The sequence below is a fragment of the Harpia harpyja genome, chromosome 10 (assembly GCF_026419915.1).
Source record: "Harpia harpyja isolate bHarHar1 chromosome 10, bHarHar1 primary haplotype, whole genome shotgun sequence".
Lineage (NCBI taxonomy): Eukaryota > Metazoa > Chordata > Aves > Accipitriformes > Accipitridae > Harpia > Harpia harpyja.
Genome location: NC_068949.1, coordinates 22,398,886 through 22,417,684, shown reverse-complemented (window position 1 = coordinate 22,417,684; position 18,799 = coordinate 22,398,886). Strand labels below are relative to the sequence as shown.

At 36.1% G+C, this 18,799-nt stretch overlaps 1 protein-coding gene across 2 annotated transcripts in view; it reads left to right on the top strand.

Annotated features, from left to right (window-relative positions):
- The window catches only part of VCL (vinculin), a 65,188-nt gene that overhangs the window by 31,217 nt on the left and 15,172 nt on the right, over positions 1-18,799 (top strand). For both annotated transcript variants that reach the window (XM_052799046.1, XM_052799047.1), the window contains exons 4-11: positions 669-777; positions 3,275-3,397; positions 3,672-3,832; positions 9,839-9,929; positions 11,176-11,323; positions 13,731-13,884; positions 14,932-15,107; positions 16,279-16,469. In XM_052799046.1, coding sequence (XP_052655006.1) covers positions 669-777; positions 3,275-3,397; positions 3,672-3,832; positions 9,839-9,929; positions 11,176-11,323; positions 13,731-13,884; positions 14,932-15,107; positions 16,279-16,469 — 1,153 coding nt within the window. The remainder of the gene's footprint in view (positions 1-668; positions 778-3,274; positions 3,398-3,671; positions 3,833-9,838; positions 9,930-11,175; positions 11,324-13,730; positions 13,885-14,931; positions 15,108-16,278; positions 16,470-18,799) is intronic.

The following is an 18,799-nucleotide window of genomic DNA, read 5'->3' as shown; positions in this document are numbered from 1 at the left end:
TTCTTCAATTAGAATTGTATGTGGTCTTGTCAGAAATAATGTGGTTCAGGAGGTTAGAAGATTAACCGACAGAGAACTCTGTTTTGGAATCAAGTATGAACTGAAAAAGTTAAGCTGAGGCAGATGTCCAGAGGTAAATAAAGTACAGCCTTCACAGATTTTTCTGGAAAGCTTAAGATGTTGGATCTACCTTTCCCGCTGGAATGCTGGATAATGCTTTATCCATATGTAAAGCTGTGTGGTGAATAATATTTCCTCTGAAAGCTTGGAGTCTGCTTTCTATGTAGTTTTGCTTTGTGATTTAAGTTAAAAAAAATTTATTGATGAAATTGCAATGAAAAACTTCAAGTATTCCAGCATTATTAAATGCACTTCCTTATAACCTATTCTCTCAACGTTATTCTTCATTTATCATACAAAGAGAAAACACTGGAAGTAGGATTTTGCATTTCTGTGTAGTGGAATGCTGATTAAATATTGTCTTTGTCAATACAGCACTCTTGAGTAATGGCATTATGGGTAACTTAATTAGTATCCCAGACCTTTGTGATTGCCTGTATGTCATGTTGGCAGATGCTATACCTATTCTGTTCTAATAATAGGCTTGCATTTCTAATTCAAGTGTAACTTAGCTTCATCTCATAAATGATGGAATGTTCCTTTTTTAGGTCCGTAAAATCATCCGTGTCTGCAAAGGAATATTGGAATATCTGACTGTGGCGGAAGTAGTAGAGACTATGGAGGATTTGGTGACATACACAAAGAATCTAGGGCCAGGTTTGATTTGCTACAGCTTATCATAAACATACTGAGTATAGTCTTTTCCACTACCTTTTTTTCCCCCAGCACCTTCATCGCCTGTTTCGAGTGTTTGGACAATGATAAAGCAGTTGCTTTGAAAGTGTCTGTTGGCAAGTTTTAAACTAGAGGGTGAATGATGACTATTTTCTGATTCACATTCCCTTAAGAATGCAGAAGAGTCAAGATTTTGGTAAATGATATGTACTACACAGATGATATGTACTGGACTTTTCCTACAGAATATTATATGAGGGAAGTAAGCATTCATTAGTAATAGTAAAACAAAAAAATTGAAAAAGCTGCGTAATTAAGCACTCACAGCTATAAAGTCCATTAAGCTGGTAAAATGTCTGCACTAATTGAGATGGTTAGGCCTAGTAGGAATTTCTTGGGGTAGTATAAGCTACATGTCATATATTAGCATCTTAATGAGGTTGCAGAAATAGCTGTCTTGCAGTGTAATACAAAAGCCCAGCTGTTACAGAAATTCTTTTTGTTCATTATTTGATGCTCCTTCTCTACTTGTTACTTCACTGTGTTAACTCGCACTTTCACTGGTGAAAGTAAGTGATTGGTAAGTGAAGCACTGTGTTGCTATAGAGGAAACCTACCATTAATCTCTGTCATTTACTACTCCAAATGCTTTAGTTTGAGCAAGCATAAAGTAGTTTAGGTATTTAACAAAAGCATTCTATAAAATCTAGATGTTGTGGTAATGTAGGAAGATGTTAGAATTAAAGTTACACTGAACAGAAGAATGCTTATATAAACAGAGCAGGAATCTAGTTAGTACTTTTTATATAAATAAGAATACATATGTAGTGTAAGAATAACTAGCTGATAAATGAATTGACAAGCAGTTGTCATGTTACAGAGCATGTTTGTAGATTATCCTGTTTTTATTTAACGTGTATACTTTACCCTGTTTCTAGATGTGAAAAACTTTAAGTTCCATATGAAGGTATAGCATTCTTTAAACTCTTTTGTGTCCTGTGAGAAGTTACCTTCAACTAAATAATTTGCCTCATTTTTGAACAGGAAAAGATGAAGCAAAAAGGGCAGTCTTCTCTTTCCGTGAAACTTGTTCTTTGACTTGGTATATACAATTTCAGTTTCTCTGTGGTCATTGTCTTCCATGTCTTTCAAATGGAAGTTTCCCCAAACTTCAGTTTACTCTATTTGGCTCAGTCACAAGCATTTGGGACTTTTCATTGAACCTCACAGACATAATTTGCTATTATGTGTGTATGATAAAGTTAATAGGTGTGGAGCAAGTGTCTTAATTTCTTAGAATGAGATGTAGTCTTGTACCTTTATTGCAAATAATCTTCTCTAAACTCATGCTGTTCTGAATCAGTAGCTAATCTTGTGCTTTTGGCATGCTCTGGAAGCACTGTCTTTGCCTGAGCCAAATGCTGCTCAACACGTACAGCCCATGCCCACAAAACTTTTTATGCCTGTAGTCCTTGTTCCCTTCAGCTATATCAGTGGGCATCTGAACTTAACTGTTAATGTGAGCACTATATAAATAACAGAAATAGGAGCATGTACACTTAAAATCAACAAAGTGCTTATAGGTTTTATGTTGGAAGTAGAGAGGAGAACATGATTACCTATTTAGGCTTTTTTCATTTGAAAGGAAAAGTGGTTCTGCCCAACTTCCCTCTCTATGCTGTTGGTGTGGGTATTCTGCTGCTTTCCAGTGTTGTCATTAAAGCTCATTTAACCTTTTTGTTATATTAAGATGCCTAAGATGCTAACTAGCAGAAAAGTAATTCAGCCAAAGAGTATACAGCTTTCTCCCAGGTTTTTCCTCTGTAGGAGAGAGAGAGTAGAACCACAACAGCACCAATTTAAATCAGCTTAAATTTTTATGAAGCTGTCTGAAGTTTCCACATGTGCTATGTGGTAAACCTCATGAATCTTAGCTATTGAAAATAGATTTGCTCTAGAATAAATTTAATTCTTTCCACACTTCTAGAGCACTGAAATATTTCTAGCAGAACTGAAGTATAAATAGATACAGTTCTTGAACTCTCTTAGTAACTCAAGGCAAACAAACAAAACCCTGATGTTTGCTTTTTCTGCTGTTCACGTGTAAGGCTTTGATCAAGTCTTAACAGAAAAGGAAATACATCCTGTAAATTAGCTTCCAGAGTTCATTAAGTGACTTCATGTCCTAAAGCAGTCATTTCAGGTATTTTCCTATTTTATTACTGGGCTTTTAAATCAAGAATTTTGAGGAGTCCATTCTACTTTGCATAATGGCTAGGCTTTGAATCAGTGGTTTCTCTGAAGCATCTGGAATGTGTTTTAAGTAACAGCTGCTAATATAAAAATCAATTTTTAAACTTCAATATAGTTGTCATAACTCATTACACTTTGTTCTTGTTTAGAAAGCTCAACTGTTGCAAATTAGACTTAATACTACATTTCTTTATTTATGACTATGTTCAATTACTTTAATCTTTAGGAATGACAAAGATGGCCAAAATGATTGATGAGAGACAACAGGAATTAACTCATCAGGAACATAGGGTTATGCTGGTAAACTCCATGAATACCGTGAAGGAGCTATTGCCAGTACTTATTTCAGGTATTTTCAGCTTTAATATTTAATATCACTCTGAATTGCTGTCTGTCTTGAACTGGAGTTCCCAAGTATTATGTTTATTAAAAATAACAGCCTGGACATTGCTTCTGTACTCATTGCAAATAACTGTGGTTCTTGAGTTAAAACTAGTCTCTTTGAGATAAAATGGTCCATGCAAAAGAAAATGCATTACCTTTATATAAATGCAGTAGGAGGTCACCTTGAGCATTGATTGTATCTTGCATGTAACTTTTTCTAATCTATGGTATTTTCACAGCTATGAAGATTTTCGTAACCACAAAAAATTCTAAAAGCCAGGGAATAGAAGAGGCCTTGAAAAATCGCAATTTCACAGTAGAGAAAATGAGTGCTGAGATAAATGAAATAATTCGTGTATTACAACTCACTTCCTGGGATGAAGATGCCTGGGCGAGCAAGGTACGTTTCACATGTACATTTGCATATAGAAGTCTAATTTTTATCTACTGTGTTATACACTTATAAACTTGTTTTTGAGACTGTTGAAATACGTATTTGTGCATCAGTTTTGTAACACTAAGTAATCACATTGTATAATCTCTTCAAGGTCGAAGAACATCTTCAGAGATGATTGTATTAACATATCTTTCAAAATTATCTTTCTCTCCATAAGCTAAGTTAAAGGAGCGTGGCATTTGAAGGTGGCTCAGTAGTTTACTGCACCTGACTGGTCAAACAGAAGACTTAGATTTGTTCACGATTTAGTTTTGGCATGATTAGGAAATTCTGGAATATAGCGTATTCCTCCTGGAGAAATATTCCACCCCACCCCCCACCCCCCCTATATAGCTACCCTACATAATCATATTTGACAGAAGAAAGCTAGGTCTAAAAGTTATCGTTCTATACATTAAACTGGTCTTGTAGCTAGGCATTCATAAGTGAGATTACCCGAGATTATTCTCCTAGATGCTACTAGAAAAGATAGGCTGCTGTCATATTCCTTGTGCAAAAGGCCTGAAGTTGAGAAATTTGAGTCAATTTTTGAGGATCCCTCCTTGAACACCTTCCCCGTTTCCCCTGCCCCATTTTTAGTCTGGACATGGGAGTAAATTTCAAGTGTCTGCCTTGTCTCAAAGAAATATATGTTAGACTGAACAGCCTTTTTGGATAAGTATGTCTGTGAAGCTGGCATATGGATGGTGTTGGTTCCTTACAACTCAGTGTTAAGCTGTGTGGTGACTGCAACTGCTTACCTGGAGTTAAGTGGTGCTCTTAAGTGATATCCACTGAAGATACTGAAATGTCTAGCAGACCATAAAACAGATCTGACAGGCAGAATTGTAAAAGTGTTGTTGTGGGCTTACAAATAAATGTAGCTGCATAACTGAAATTCCTGCCAATTTTTTGGAGTACCTTGAAGTAAATTGCTGAAGGGATTTTTTTTTTTTAAGGGTTAGTGCTGTGAGCAACAAGTAACTGTAAATATATTTAAAGAAAATATTGAGACCTGAAGCCAGACTTATTAACAAATTAAGTCTTTCAGAAAATCTAACATTGATGTAATATAGGCATTAAAATCACTTTGGTCTATATTGTTTGGCACTTGACCCTTAGTTTGCCTTTTGATTTATTTTGTCACTATCACTTCCTTATTATGACTACTTTGTGCATCTTTGTTTTTGTTCTCCTGTTTCTTACCCTTTTCTCACTTTTAGAAGGTAAGCTTTCTTCCACACCCTACACCTCTACCTTGTACTAAAACCAAAAAAGCATGTATGTGGGGTTTTGTGCTGTGTGCAGACTGTGTGCTGTGCAACTTTTTATTTCTGTGCCAGCTGTGACACCATACTTACATATATACACGGAAGTTTTAAAAGGATCTTAATAGCTCTGTCTAGCTATCTGTAGAATTGGCTGTCACTAAGAGAATGGTAACTGCAAGCTGAACTGCATTAAGACTGTCTGTCTGAGTCTGATTAGAGTTAGCCCAAGGTTAGCCCAAGCACATTCTTGCTGAATGCTTTTGTGTTAACTTATGTTACTAGTCTCTGTAGCTGCAAATAAAGGATCCAGTCATGCAGGAACAAGCTTTCTGCATGCCCAGAAAACTTTATTAAATCAGGAACTTTGTCGATTCTGTAGTGTTTTACCAGCAGCCTTCCTTCAGTTTAAATGGTTTGTGTTCTTCAGGTCTAGGCCTAAAACTTCAGTTTTGTATGTGCATTTTTTCAATTCAGTTTTATTTTTGGATTTAAGCACTCCTGTATTTTACAAAAGACAAATACAGTTTTACTTTACATGACAAATTTGAAAATTTTTCTGGTAAAAAAAAAATGACTGTTGCAAAAAGTTGGCAATTTAGCCTTAGAAAATTCTTACTCCTCTTGCTAGCAAGGCAGATCAATAAAGGATTTTATTAAGAAAATAGTTGATGTATTAGCAGTATATCCAAATAGAAAATATTGTCATTATGTGTAATGCATAAATATGTTTTGTGGACTAGTATAATCGAAGTATCATTCTGTTCTGAGTTGAGATCATCTTCTTCATTGTATTTTGTTTTTGAATTAAGGTACGCTGACAATTTGGAACTGTAGCACTGGGCATTAACCAAACAGTTATGACAAAGAATTTGAGTTGAAAAATGCAGTGGGATGAAGAAGCAGGCACCAATTTACTAATGGCCACCCATTACAGACCTTTTCCTGTATTTGCATATATATCTAACGGTTGACTTACTCATTATTTTTCTGGGACAGAGATGGAGGAGTTCTTTAATTCCACTTGAGATTACTGTTGCATGCATTTTGTGCCTGGTGGTCAAGGGAAAGAGATTTTCCCCATGCTTTTCTGGAGCAAAGTAAGGTGTGTTTGGGGATGCACAGCCTTGAATTTTTACCTGTGTAGTACATGCTATTGTTGATGTTGGAGTTAATTTTATGTTTATTATTCTATCTTGAATTGTTTATACATTGAAGTATCACAAAATCTACCTAGAGATAGTGGAGAATGAGCAAGTATATGGAGCCAGAGTTGTAGGCTTTTTTGTAAACTATGTTGTTGGTCTTTCTAGACTCTGAAATGCATGTTACTGTTACTGGATTGCAGTAATCTCTGCTTGCACCAACACTGGATTTTTTTAAAATAGTATACTGATTTAGAACTGAAATACCAAGCAAATAATAATCTCTGACAAAATCTTGGGGGGGGGGGGAAATCTGTATTTATTTCTTCCATTCATAGCTTTGTACCTTTTTTTCCTTGATCTTTTCATTTTACAAAGGAGTTTAGCTTTCTCTTGTATATTCTTAGTGTTTACTTTTAAATAAACTTGAAGTAATACTCAATTCAAACATCTTCTATTTCTATAGCAATGGAGGGAGTTAAAAGTTGTGGGAAGCTGAGAAGTATCTAGTGTCGTGCAGGACTGAACCCTGGATGGTGACTAAGCTATCTATTCTGCCAGAAGGCTGGCTTTGCCTATTTCCTTCAACATTGCCTTCTTTGGTAATGAAATGCAGATATTGCTAGACTAGACCACGTTATTGAGTCAGAGGTTGTGTTTTATATTCAACAAGGGATTGTGCAGGATTTATTTTGCTCCTTTTCAAAGCAGTGCCAATACCACCTGCTCCATGAATAATCTCAAAATTCTTGGTAGTGGCAGAAGTGATGCATAAAGGTATCTTGAAGTGCTCATTTGCTTTAGGAACTGATTTGTAAAAAGCCAACTTACTCTTTTTTCCCTTCAGACAATGTTGCCTTAGTTGTTTAACTTGATTAACTGAAGTTGTTTATCTCTTCTGAAAAGGTAATAGTGCTGCTTTTGTTAATGAAATTCCTTTTGCCGATAGGGGAAGTGTGGGGAGAGGAGGGAAATAATCCTTTTTTGCTGATAAAACTACTCTATATGAAACTTTTTTGCAGGATAGCTGTAGGATTTTTTTTTCTTGATTGCAATTGATATTCTGCTGGCAAGTCCCAAAGAGTAGAACTTTAAACGTACTTAGCTGTTTAGGAAGGAACAAGACATTTAAACTGCTCCAGAAATCAGGAATATCAAGACACTTTGAAGCAGTAAGACCTTGAGCAAGTTGCATTGTTTTGTTTAAATTGACTATTTCTACTTTTGTCTTCCTGCTTAATAGCCTGAATTGGTGGATAAGTCTAGACATTTCAGGATTGCTACACCTTTGTCACTTGCCAAGTATCTGACACCAGACACAGCTGTGGCAGAAACAAAAGTGCAGTACCAACAAACCTAGTTAAGGATGTGTTCTAATTTCCTATTTAAAAATTACTTGTCTCTTTGCAATGAAAACTCCTTATGAGGCTAAAGCTGAGACATTCCTTGCCGTGGCAGTGTGAGCTGTGAAGATGGGAAATCTGTGCTTAAGAGCAGTTGTCCTTGAACACTTCGACTGCTACACTAGGATTTTACCAGATTTTTTTAAATAGGAAAAGGGGACAGTATTTTGCAAACATGAGTGCAGAGCCACACAGGATAGCAAGGCTTACACTGCAGAGCAATCCATTTCTATAGCCTTCATATGATTAGGACGGATGGATCCTGTTAATGCTTGGGTAGCGCTAGTAATTACAAAATCATGAGTGTAAAAGATAAAATACCCTTGATTTTTGTCCCCTGATATAAGACTTCAGATTCAGAGGCTTCTATATAATTTTGCTGAAACTGCAACTCTGCACGCAGCTGAGACAACACAAAAGCCTGTGTTAGTAAAAAGGGAGGGGCAAAGACAGTTTTCCCAACAGTCTCCTTTTCTCAGCTATCCCACACCTATCAACTCATCAACACACTAAGCAACATCTGTTGCCTTTTTAAAAATTTAGTTCTTTGTTTCAAATTATTTCTGGGTAGACAGGCCTGCAGTAGACCATTCATTCCAAACTAAAGGAGCTTCAGCCAATATATAAAACAACAGAAAACTAACACCTACCTTCATAGCGAGTAAGGTTTTTATATACATTTGAATACTTAAGTGATTATTTCCTTCTCTCTTATATATTAAATGCACAATTCTCAAGCTATAGAGAAGATGACTTTTAAAAGAATGTGCCCACCTTCCACCCCTAGCTGCATATCCTACCCTTTTGAAGTTTTTTTTTTTTAAACAGGTCCTGACCTAAGCTCTGATACCCAGTTTCTAGATTTGAGAATGAATCATCCAGGTGAAAATGACTCTGCTTTTGGTGTGCCCTCTCAGGCTGTGATTCAAGGGCCCTTAAAAATAACCAGCAGACTGTTGCATGACCTTTTAGAAAGTTGGTTGCTGAATTTTGTTATAGCACCTTATGAATAGCTGGCAGACCAACATGCCTGAAAAAAAATGCCAAAATATTTACAGTGATGTGTCTTTGACGCTAAGCATGCAGAATAAACTACTCCACAAAAATGTGGCAGCTTTTTAGTGTTGTCAGGGTATCACATGCCGTACCAGATACTGATCGTTGATGCTAGTAGGCTCCTCTTCATAAGTGTTGGACATGGACAGTCCAATTCAGTTAATTATGCTATAGCCAGGCTTCTTTTCATCACCTGTATACTAGTCATGGGATGTTAGGTGCATTTCAAATTATTTCCATGACATGTGTGGTAAAAAGCTATTTTGGCTTTTTCCCAACTTTCTACTTAAGGTACTTGTTACTCTTTTCGCTGGCTTTCCATTTGTGTAAGATAGAAAACTTCTGGCCTCTAGTGGAGAGATGACACATGAACAATTAATAGAGCATGCAGAGAAATGAGAACTGGATGGGTTTATCTCCTCTAGTCAAAGAGGGATTGGATAATAGCAGCATAAAAGCCAAAGAAGGAGCTTCTCTGATGCTCCCGGCAGAGGAGTTCTGAGTTTAAAACAACCACATGTGAATACATGTGTTTGTCTCCTAAGACATTTAACTCCATATTTGAGAATTCCAGGAATTAGTTGGCAGTCTATTTTTCTGCAAACAGCAGCTGTTTGACTTTAAGCAGCAGAGCAGGTGAAAAATGCAGATGTGCAGCCTCTTACACTGGAGTGAGTAGTAAAATTCACTGGCCAATTTCCATTTTTGAAAAGTTTACTCTAATCTCATTGTTACAACTTTCCTATGTGCCCTGATGTACATTAAGGAAAAAAATGGAACTAACTCCAAGATGTGTGCTTATTAGAGCTCTGACTTCAAAAATTAAAACACTAGTAAATAAAGAGTAGAAAAATCACTAAAATTGCATGTATATTTTCTGCATTTTGAGTGAAATGAAAATGTTTGTCTTAATTGGAAAGGAGTGATTATGATCTGCTCGTTTGAAAATGGGGTTTGAGCTGCTTATATGGGCGTGTTTCTGTAAGTAGACTCTGCTTTATAGAACTGCTGTCTGCTTCGGCTGCGTTGACTATTTGTGCTTTGATTTTTTTTTTTTTCTTTTTTGAGAATCATTTTGGTGGTTTCTCTTTTGTAAAGGACACTGAAGCCATGAAAAGAGCTTTAGCCTTAATAGATTCAAAGATGAATCAAGCAAAAGGTTGGCTGAGAGATCCAAATGCACCACCAGGTAATATTTTAAAAAAAAGAACAGCACAAAGTATTTTGATTTTTAAAGGTCTGAATAATTCTGTTTAAGAAAAAATTGCCTGTAAGCATTAATAACCCATACATAGGGAATCATTCTGAAGGAGCCTGTATTTATTCCTTTCTTTACATACTAGAGATTGAACAAGTTGTGTCTTATGACCTGGAAAGCTTTGCTTGTTTTCAGTTGTCTAAATAATATACTCTGTGTAACATACATGGTTTTCCTTTGCATTCCACTAGTAAAAACAAAACCCCATAAATTGCATTGAACAGTATTTAACTGCAGTGGTTGCTAACACTTAAAATCCCTCCTCTTGTATTTTCACATTCGTGTAACTTTAGATTTGCCTAAAAATCTGTTTTAGCATTTCTCTATCACACTTGACATAAAATTTTTAATATGAAAATCTGCCGTAAATACTGTAACTGCAGTCACCTTTACTTATATAAAGATTTTGCCTTTGTTATGCATCTTTAAAGCAAATAAAGCCAGATTGAAGCCTGTTTCATTTGGACTTTGAAGGAGCTTATCTGAAAGACTTCCTCTGAAATTGAAGCCAAAATAATAGAGTTGTAAAAGTTGAAGTGAATTGTTGTTATTTGTGGAGCTGCTGCTTATACTACTTCTGACCTCATTCCTTTTGCCACACTCAATTCCAGAAACCTCAAAGTTATTTTCAGAGCCTTCTGTCATTGAGAATGGCAATTAATGACACAAACTATTAAAAATTCAGTAGCTAAGGATAAATGCAAAGGTAATTGTAGATCTTGCTGCAAATCAGATTTTACTGGGTGTGTTACTTATGGGATTAGGGTGGGTTGCAAGTAAAAGGAATGTTGTCCTTGCATCTTCTTAGCCAAAATCAAGTCAGATTTGCAACTGGTGTAAGTTAAGGCTACATGAATCTTGCCATGTTGCTCTTTACCTTCTCAGCCTAAATTACAGATTCTATAATGAAGTATTTATAGAAATTACGCTATGATAACAGAACGATTAAATGACTTGAAATACACGGCATGTGATGCACATTAAGGTTATGCTATATTGTTTCAGAAATTCTGTCCCATTATAATTATCACATTTGGTGTATATCTCGTAGTTTTTGATAAATATATTTTCATGCTGAACCTAGTGCAGTTAATGTGGTGGGACATGATGAGACTAGCAGTTTACTCATACATGTCAAGGAATGTCTTGTTTGTTTTACTAACTGATTGCATCTTAGGGGATGCTGGTGAACAAGCAATAAGGCAGATCCTTGACGAAGCTGGAAAAGCAGGAGAACTGTGTGCAGGCAAAGAACGCAGAGAGATTCTGGGAACATGCAAAACGCTGGGCCAGATGACTGATCAACTGGCTGATCTCCGAGCTAGGTAAATCTGTTACTTCGAATGGTCAGTTTTCCAGTAGTATTAAACCAGATTTTCTGACTTGCAGTTGTGTCATTTCCTAACCTGTCAGAGAGCAGGCCAGTGGCTGTATTTTGCCTGTTTTACTTCCATCTCTTCTGATAAGAATAGTATGTTTTAATATGTGAAACCTTAATTATTTAACATGATGAGCAAAACTGCTCAAGTAGATAATTTAGAGTTTGTTCAATGTCAAACACATAACCTTCCTCCAAATTAGGCAGAAATGAAATTTTAAACTGTATGGTTTAAGTCTGTTCTCCTAAGAGGATATACCCCAATGGACTGTAAGATACATGAATATTCTAGTTTTTAGGTGTTTATTGGGATGCTAGACCACAAGCAGTAGTTGTTGACGTTTCAGTCACTGATTAAATTCTGCTGCACTTCATGTGCATTTCTTGCTTAGTTTTATTTAACGAGAGCCCTTTATCAGTTTTCTGCCGCCTCATTAGAAATTGGTGTTTTGAATTTAAGGGGTTTTGGTTTTAGGTAGCAGATGAGTCTCTTTAAATTTACTGTATTTTTTTGATGTTAGGTACTATGGCCTTTTGTTCTTTTGCCAGAAAGTAGAAAGTATGATATTCCTTTGTGAAGGCATAAAGATGATGCGCTAAGAAATACCTGTTCCATGTAGTTTGAACACTATAACCCAGTTTTCTTGGAGTATAAGGAATTTTTCAGCTTATTATCAATGTAGTAAATTGTTAAGCTAGAGTGCTCTAACATTGGTTTCTTTATTTTATTGTAACACTCCTCCCCACCCCTCAAAATACCACACCCAGAAACCCTAGAAAGCTATTCATTGCGATCCATTAGGGATACAGGTAATGGTTTCGTGGTATAAAATTTTCTCCTAAATGTTAATGTGTCTTTCAAATTTTCAGAAAAAGCAATGCAAGTTAGGAGTTTATGTCAAAAAACAAAAAAACCCTCCCAAAAAAACCAACCAAAAACTTTTAGGTAAAGTAAGTGCTTCTTCTGACTTAAGGCCCTAGTGAAGTGCAGGAAGTGAGCAAATTCAAATTAATTGGAGAACTGTGTTTTGAGTTACCTTAAGAACAAAGTCCCTGCCATCACTTTAAATCCATAGACTGCTAGGCTCTGAAGTGTTGCAATGATACATACACGAGCTTGGAATAGTTCTATAACTTATTTCCCTGAAGAGTTGTTACTTTGCAATATAAAGGCTAAAAAGGCCAAAAATCAGAAATTGTTATATTGTCATTAATATGATGCATATTAGCTATAATGGTGGTAATGGATGAGAAGCTGGTTTTAGTTTATCTTCGCTTGGATTTCCAGCTGATTGACCTGAGAGAATGCAAGAGCTTCTTTGTAATGGTTTTTTCAGTGTTAGAAATTAGGCTAAACTCTTACTCTTCTTGTAAAGCAGCGGCTGCTGTCAGCTTTGTATTGTGTGAAATTTTTGGAGGTGAGGTGGAGGAAGAGACAGGACTAAGATTTACTAACAAACGGTTCATTTAGATGTTGGTTTAATACATAAATAACTTCAACTCAGCCTGTGAGAAATAAGGTATAAAAGAAACATACCTTGAGACTCTGGCCTGACTGTGTAAGTATACCTCAGCATCTCAGTAGCATGCTTGTCATCCTTCCACTTACTATGGTCTTTTTAAAGTTAGTAGTTTGATAAAGTTAGCATGCTTAAAAAGCTTTCCAGTAGTCAGATTATTTTGAAATGGATTGTGAGATTTCTTATGCAAAACTAATGTTCTCAGGCATATGTATTTGAAGTAATCCTTCTATCCAACTTTTAACTCCTCGGCATTTGAACAAACAGTGGTAGTGCTGCAAATTTTATACAGCCCTGTAAATTTGTATTGCTAGCACCCTTTTCACCACTTTGAAGAGTCTTACCAATAGCCCATAACCTTTAATCTACTTTGTTGACATGACTGAAGCAACTAAGACATCTTATTTTCACTTACCTAAGTGAGGACAGCAAGTCTGTATGGTGAGACATAACTCCTGCAGGTTCTGACTGACCTGCAACAATCTATAAATGAGGAGATAACAGGCCTTGCCCTGGGTACTTTAATGGAACCATATCCTCAAATAGTCTTACTTTGTGACACTTAAAAAATGTTTGTTCTACTGAGGATGCTAAATGTTAAATTCTGGAAAGGGGAAAATATGCTCTTAGTTTTAAACTTTTCTTGTTGTGGTGTTCCTCCTCAGTTATTTTTGTTTTTCCAGGGTGAGGGAAAAAAAAAAATCCGATTAAATACTGTATCTCTTGCAATAATTGTTGGGAATGCTCATAAACAGTTTTTGTTGCCTCTTCATTAGAAAAGAGCTTTGCTTAATCCTGAGCTGAATCTGTGATGCTCTTTTTTGTCTTGGGCAGAGGACAGGGTGCTACACCCATGGCTATGCAGAAAGCACAGCAGGTGTCACAAGGTCTGGATTTGCTCACTGCAAAAGTGGAGAATGCAGCTCGCAAATTGGAAGCCATGACAAACTCTAAGCAGGCAATTGCTAAGAAGATTGATGCTGCTCAGGTACCACTAATGGTGTAATAAATACTTAGAACATGATTACATTACTGCTGTTAGAGCTGTTATACTGAACTATTGTAGTTGTTTCCAAACACAACGCAGTTACTCATTAGAAAGAACATATGGGGAATACTTGCTTTTACAAAGAAAAATCTTAAATTCAGTAATTTACAGGGTGCTGTGAGTTTTGCTGTAGCTTATGACAGTTTTTTAATAATTTTCTTAGTATTGCTAAACATTTCAAGTATGACATTAGAATGAAGGAACACCCTAAATCTGGACATAAACTGATCTTACTAAAGAAAAGAGTAGGGGGGTTTCAGACTGCACGGATTTATCTCTGGGTAAAACCAGAGCCCTTTTACCCCTCTGGGTAAAAACAGAGCCTTTCCTTGGGCTCTGTTTTGGGAGTGGAGTTCAGGATTTAGAACTTCATATTCATGACAAAAGCAAAACAATGTTCCTGAAACTACTTTTACTTTTAGTTGATCTTTTATTTTTGTAACTTTTAATCTTCCTCAGTGGTCAGCCTATTAGTCAGTGATGATGATGGTCGTCAAATAATGAACATTCTATATATACCTTATCTAAATGTGTGTGCGTATAGAATTATATATATGGATAAATATACATTAATATTACATATATATTTTTTAATTAAATGATAATGAGACTTTTTAGGAAGAGCTCTGTAAAGAGTGCCACACTGTGCACAAGAGCATCTGTTTTCATTTTTTTTTTCTGAAAGTCAGATGATGAGTCTCTAAAGCCACTAGTTAAATTTTACTTCTGAAAATACTGTTGGCAAATGTTGGGGGGAGAATGTAAAATCTTTGGGTAGATTTCATCTAGTTCGATATCTTTTTCAAAACAGAAAATATGCTAGACAATAGAACAACTTCATGGTATCTAATAAACAGAAATTGCTTTTGAAAAGTATTTTCTGTTAAATACAGATTGAAAGCTGTATTGGTATTTCTTTCTGTTTAAAAATCTCTGTAGAAATAGCGTTACTGTTTATCTTGACTCAAACACAACTTTTCTATTAAGAATTGGCTTGCAGATCCTAATGGGGGCAGTGAAGGAGAAGAACATATTCGGGGGATTATGGCTGAAGCAAGGAAAGTTGCAGAATTATGTGAGGAGCCTAAAGAAAGAGATGATATCCTTCGTTCCCTGGGGGAGATCTCTGCTTTGACAGCTAAGCTGTCAGATCTGCGACGACAGTATGTACTAGTTTTATCATAATTAATTTATTTGAATGACTTCCATTTGAAGTTCAAAGTACTGAGCAAAATCAGAATATTGATGATTAATTGGGGAATATATTTTCCTCCAAGAACTGGGAATTGGCATCTTATACGTCTGAGCTTCAATCCTGCATTTAGTAAAAATTGAATGCGAGGAATTGCTCAGTTCCTGGGGGGGGGAAGCTAAATTTTTAACATCCTTTACAAAAATTTAATTTATAAAATATGGTATTCTTTTTAATGTGTCAGTCTAATGATTTCTATCCCAAAGCCCAACTTGTACTATTTTCCTCAAAAAAACCCAAAACCAAAAAAAACAACAAAAAAACCCCCCAAAACCCCAAAACCAGCTACGGTTGTATTACCTAGAAAATAATTTTTCTGCTGCTATGGAATATTTGACAGGCAAACTGAAGTCAAAAGTGAACTGTCAAAGCACTTAAAAGGAACGAGATAATGTGAAATTTCATCACTGTTTTTTGCTAAGCTGTTTATTAAATGGCAAGGTAGAATGTCTACCCTTCAGCCAGTGTCAGTGTTCTAAGCTGTAACTGCAAACTGTATAAAAAATAAGACTTTCAGAAATTATATTTCTATATCAGTTTTGCAAAGAGGGTGCTTGAGAATGGAAGTGGAGGAAGTTATTGTATAAACTGTGATCTTCATCAATGGCCAGTTGCAATATGGAGACGAATACATTTCTTTCTTCATTAGACACTTTAATCAAGTTTTTCTTGAGATTTATCTACTGCAGATCTTAATGTGCTACCTTTTTTCAAGTTTATATATAGCCTTGGGTCTGTTGCTGCTTACTTTTCTGCTTGTAATCTGTATGGCATTATTGTGGTTGCTCATAAAACAGCCATGAGTATGGGAAATAAAAGTCATACATCAGTATTATCAATGACAGTACCATGCCTTCCCCAACCTCAGTGCTGTGTTGAACATACATAATATCCAGGTACCACAGCAGAGAAGTGTGAGGTGGGGATTTATGGGTGACAGATTTGCACTATTTGCTCTGAGACTCAAGTGTCAAATTTAACCTTATTTAAAAAGACGAAGTACCTTTTGTTGTGTCTTCCTGCTGAATTTGGGACTAGCTGTAAATGATCTTTGTATGACTATACTTTTTTTTAATACTTAGTGGGAAAGGTGACTCTCCTGAGGCCCGTGCGTTGGCTAAGCAAATAGCTACATCACTTCAGAATTTGCAGTCCAAAACAAACAGGGCTGTAGCAAATACTAGGCCAGTTAAAGCAGCTGTCCATTTGGAAGGCAAGATTGAGCAAGCTCAAAGGTGGATAGACAATCCTACAGTTGCTGATCGGGGAGTAGGTAAGTGTTTCCGTGTGCTCTTCCCCCCATAGTTTTATGGTTAAACTCGTTAGTAATTTTTATGACTGAAACTACTGCTCCTGAGATGCTGAGGTTGTGTGAAATCTCTTCACTGATGTGGAGACCTGCAGTTTGTGGCTGGAGGTTTAGAGCCAAGTCCTGGCTGTGATATTATTGAATCAAGCTGGCCCATGATTCTCTTTGTCTTCTTGAAAGAACAGCTTTGATGAAGGATAGGAGAATGTGTGCTGTAGAATAAACAAACTTTAGACTACTCCTTGCTCTTATTATCATGCCAATATAGTATCTTGAATTTGAATTTATATCTACTCCAGCAAATTGAGTCCTTCAGAGAGGAGAAAAACATTCATAAATCTGACCGAAAAATATCACTTCTTGTATGATTTCTGGGTTACCTGAGGAGAATGCTATTTAATCAAAGAGAAAGGTGATCTGAGAATCCAAGCATGCTATCGACGAGCATATAATTATAGTTCAGGCCTTGCTCTACTGAGAGCTTATTGTAAACCATTTCTGAATTTATTGTTTAGCTTCTTCTGATGCTATTGCAAGTAGGTGGATGAAGCTTGAAAACTGAATTCAGTAGTTTTTTCCATAGCAGTTAAGTCTGAGCAGTGCAACTGATAACGATGAGTGGAAACATGCCTTATAAGAAGCAGTATAACTGCAAACCTTTAATTTCTTTTTCTCACACCTTTCCCTGTGTGTCAAGATAACTTCTGTTGTGTGAATAACCAATCCTTGAATTAAAGATTTAGTGATGTTCATAGCTTGGACACTTCCGCAGTGCAAATTTATATGCAATATTTTAAACAGAATAGTGGAGTTCCATGTTTTGACATTTTCTGATGAGCAAATTGCACACAGAATGAGATGACTAAGGCGGCAGTAGGTAGGTCTTTGGCAGTAGATGGTAGGTAGGCAGTAGATGGTTTTCAGCCACTGCCAAAACTTCCTAATCTTGATGTTTCTCTTGAACACAATAACCTGTGAGGCGGTTGGCTCAAAAAAGCACAAAACCTAAACTTAATTTTTATTATTTTTAGTTGAAAAGAAACAAAGGTAACTTAAATCCCACTTGAAGCCTGTATGTGCATAGTTAATCATGAAGCCTGTATACATACTCAAAGCTTGCTGAAGGAACTGAAGCTTCTCAACACTGGCTATATACTACAGAATTTAATCAATTGATGGAGCAATATATATGACAAAAATGTGTGTAGAGATGCAAGATGTCGCATATCCTGTAACTAATGTTTCTAGTTTAATAAAAAAATTCTGTAGCTTGAAGTCATTGTACAATTTTTTTAAATTTAAATGTCTTTCACTTGCATAGGCACTTGGCAGGTTGCTTATAGGAAATGTGTATTAAGAATATAAATCGGGTATGTGCTCTCTTCAGTCTGGACAGCACTTCTGGTAGAATTTGGCCTAATATTTTCAGTGCTACAATAACGTGAAAATACTTTAGTGTTCTCTGCAGTATGCACCATGTGAGAAATAACTTTGTGTTTGCAGTCATCCCAGGGTAGTGCTTCAACATGAACTGAATTTTGAAGTAACAAGGCAGAAAGTGTATTTTATTTTATAAACACATGAGCTGCTTCAGTAGTGTTAGCTGCTACAAATATTTACATGCAGTCATATTATGAATTATCCTAGTTAAGTAATGGCTAAAGTAATTGTAATTGGCAGGTACAAACTAGGCAAGATGTTTTGAAATACTAAACTGGTATGTGAAGTGTACTTGCTTGGCTGCACTTGACTTATGCAAAACAACCATTAAAAAACATCTTGGAACATTCCAACAGCAGCAAACTTAGCTACACTAATAAGCTTTCTAAAATGATGGTGGCAGTGCTGAGTGATTCTTGGATAGTCAGGTCATGTGACAACTTCCTTCTAAGTAATTTTGAGCTTGATCATGAACTTGGATTGCTTGTGTGTTAGCATTGGTTTAAAATGATTCTTCAGTAGGTCTTTAAAGGACTTAATATATGATGACTTCTTTTAAAAGAATACTACTATTGTGTCATTGAAAGAACAGGGGAGCATATTTTTGTGAAAGAACAGGAAGCTTCTGTAAGCGAATGAAGGAAATCACCCATGCTAAAAATAAATTTTTTTACAGAAAAACTTTCAACACACTGTGGAGGCTTTGTAAGGTGTTCCCCCCTCCCCATCCTGGACACTTGACACTTCTTACCCATGATTTCTGGAATCCTGGGAGAGGGTATTCTGCTTTTTCATTTGTTTTCTACTTGGCTTTTGTCCCCCTCTTACTGCTCATCTTCTAATGACTTGTAATG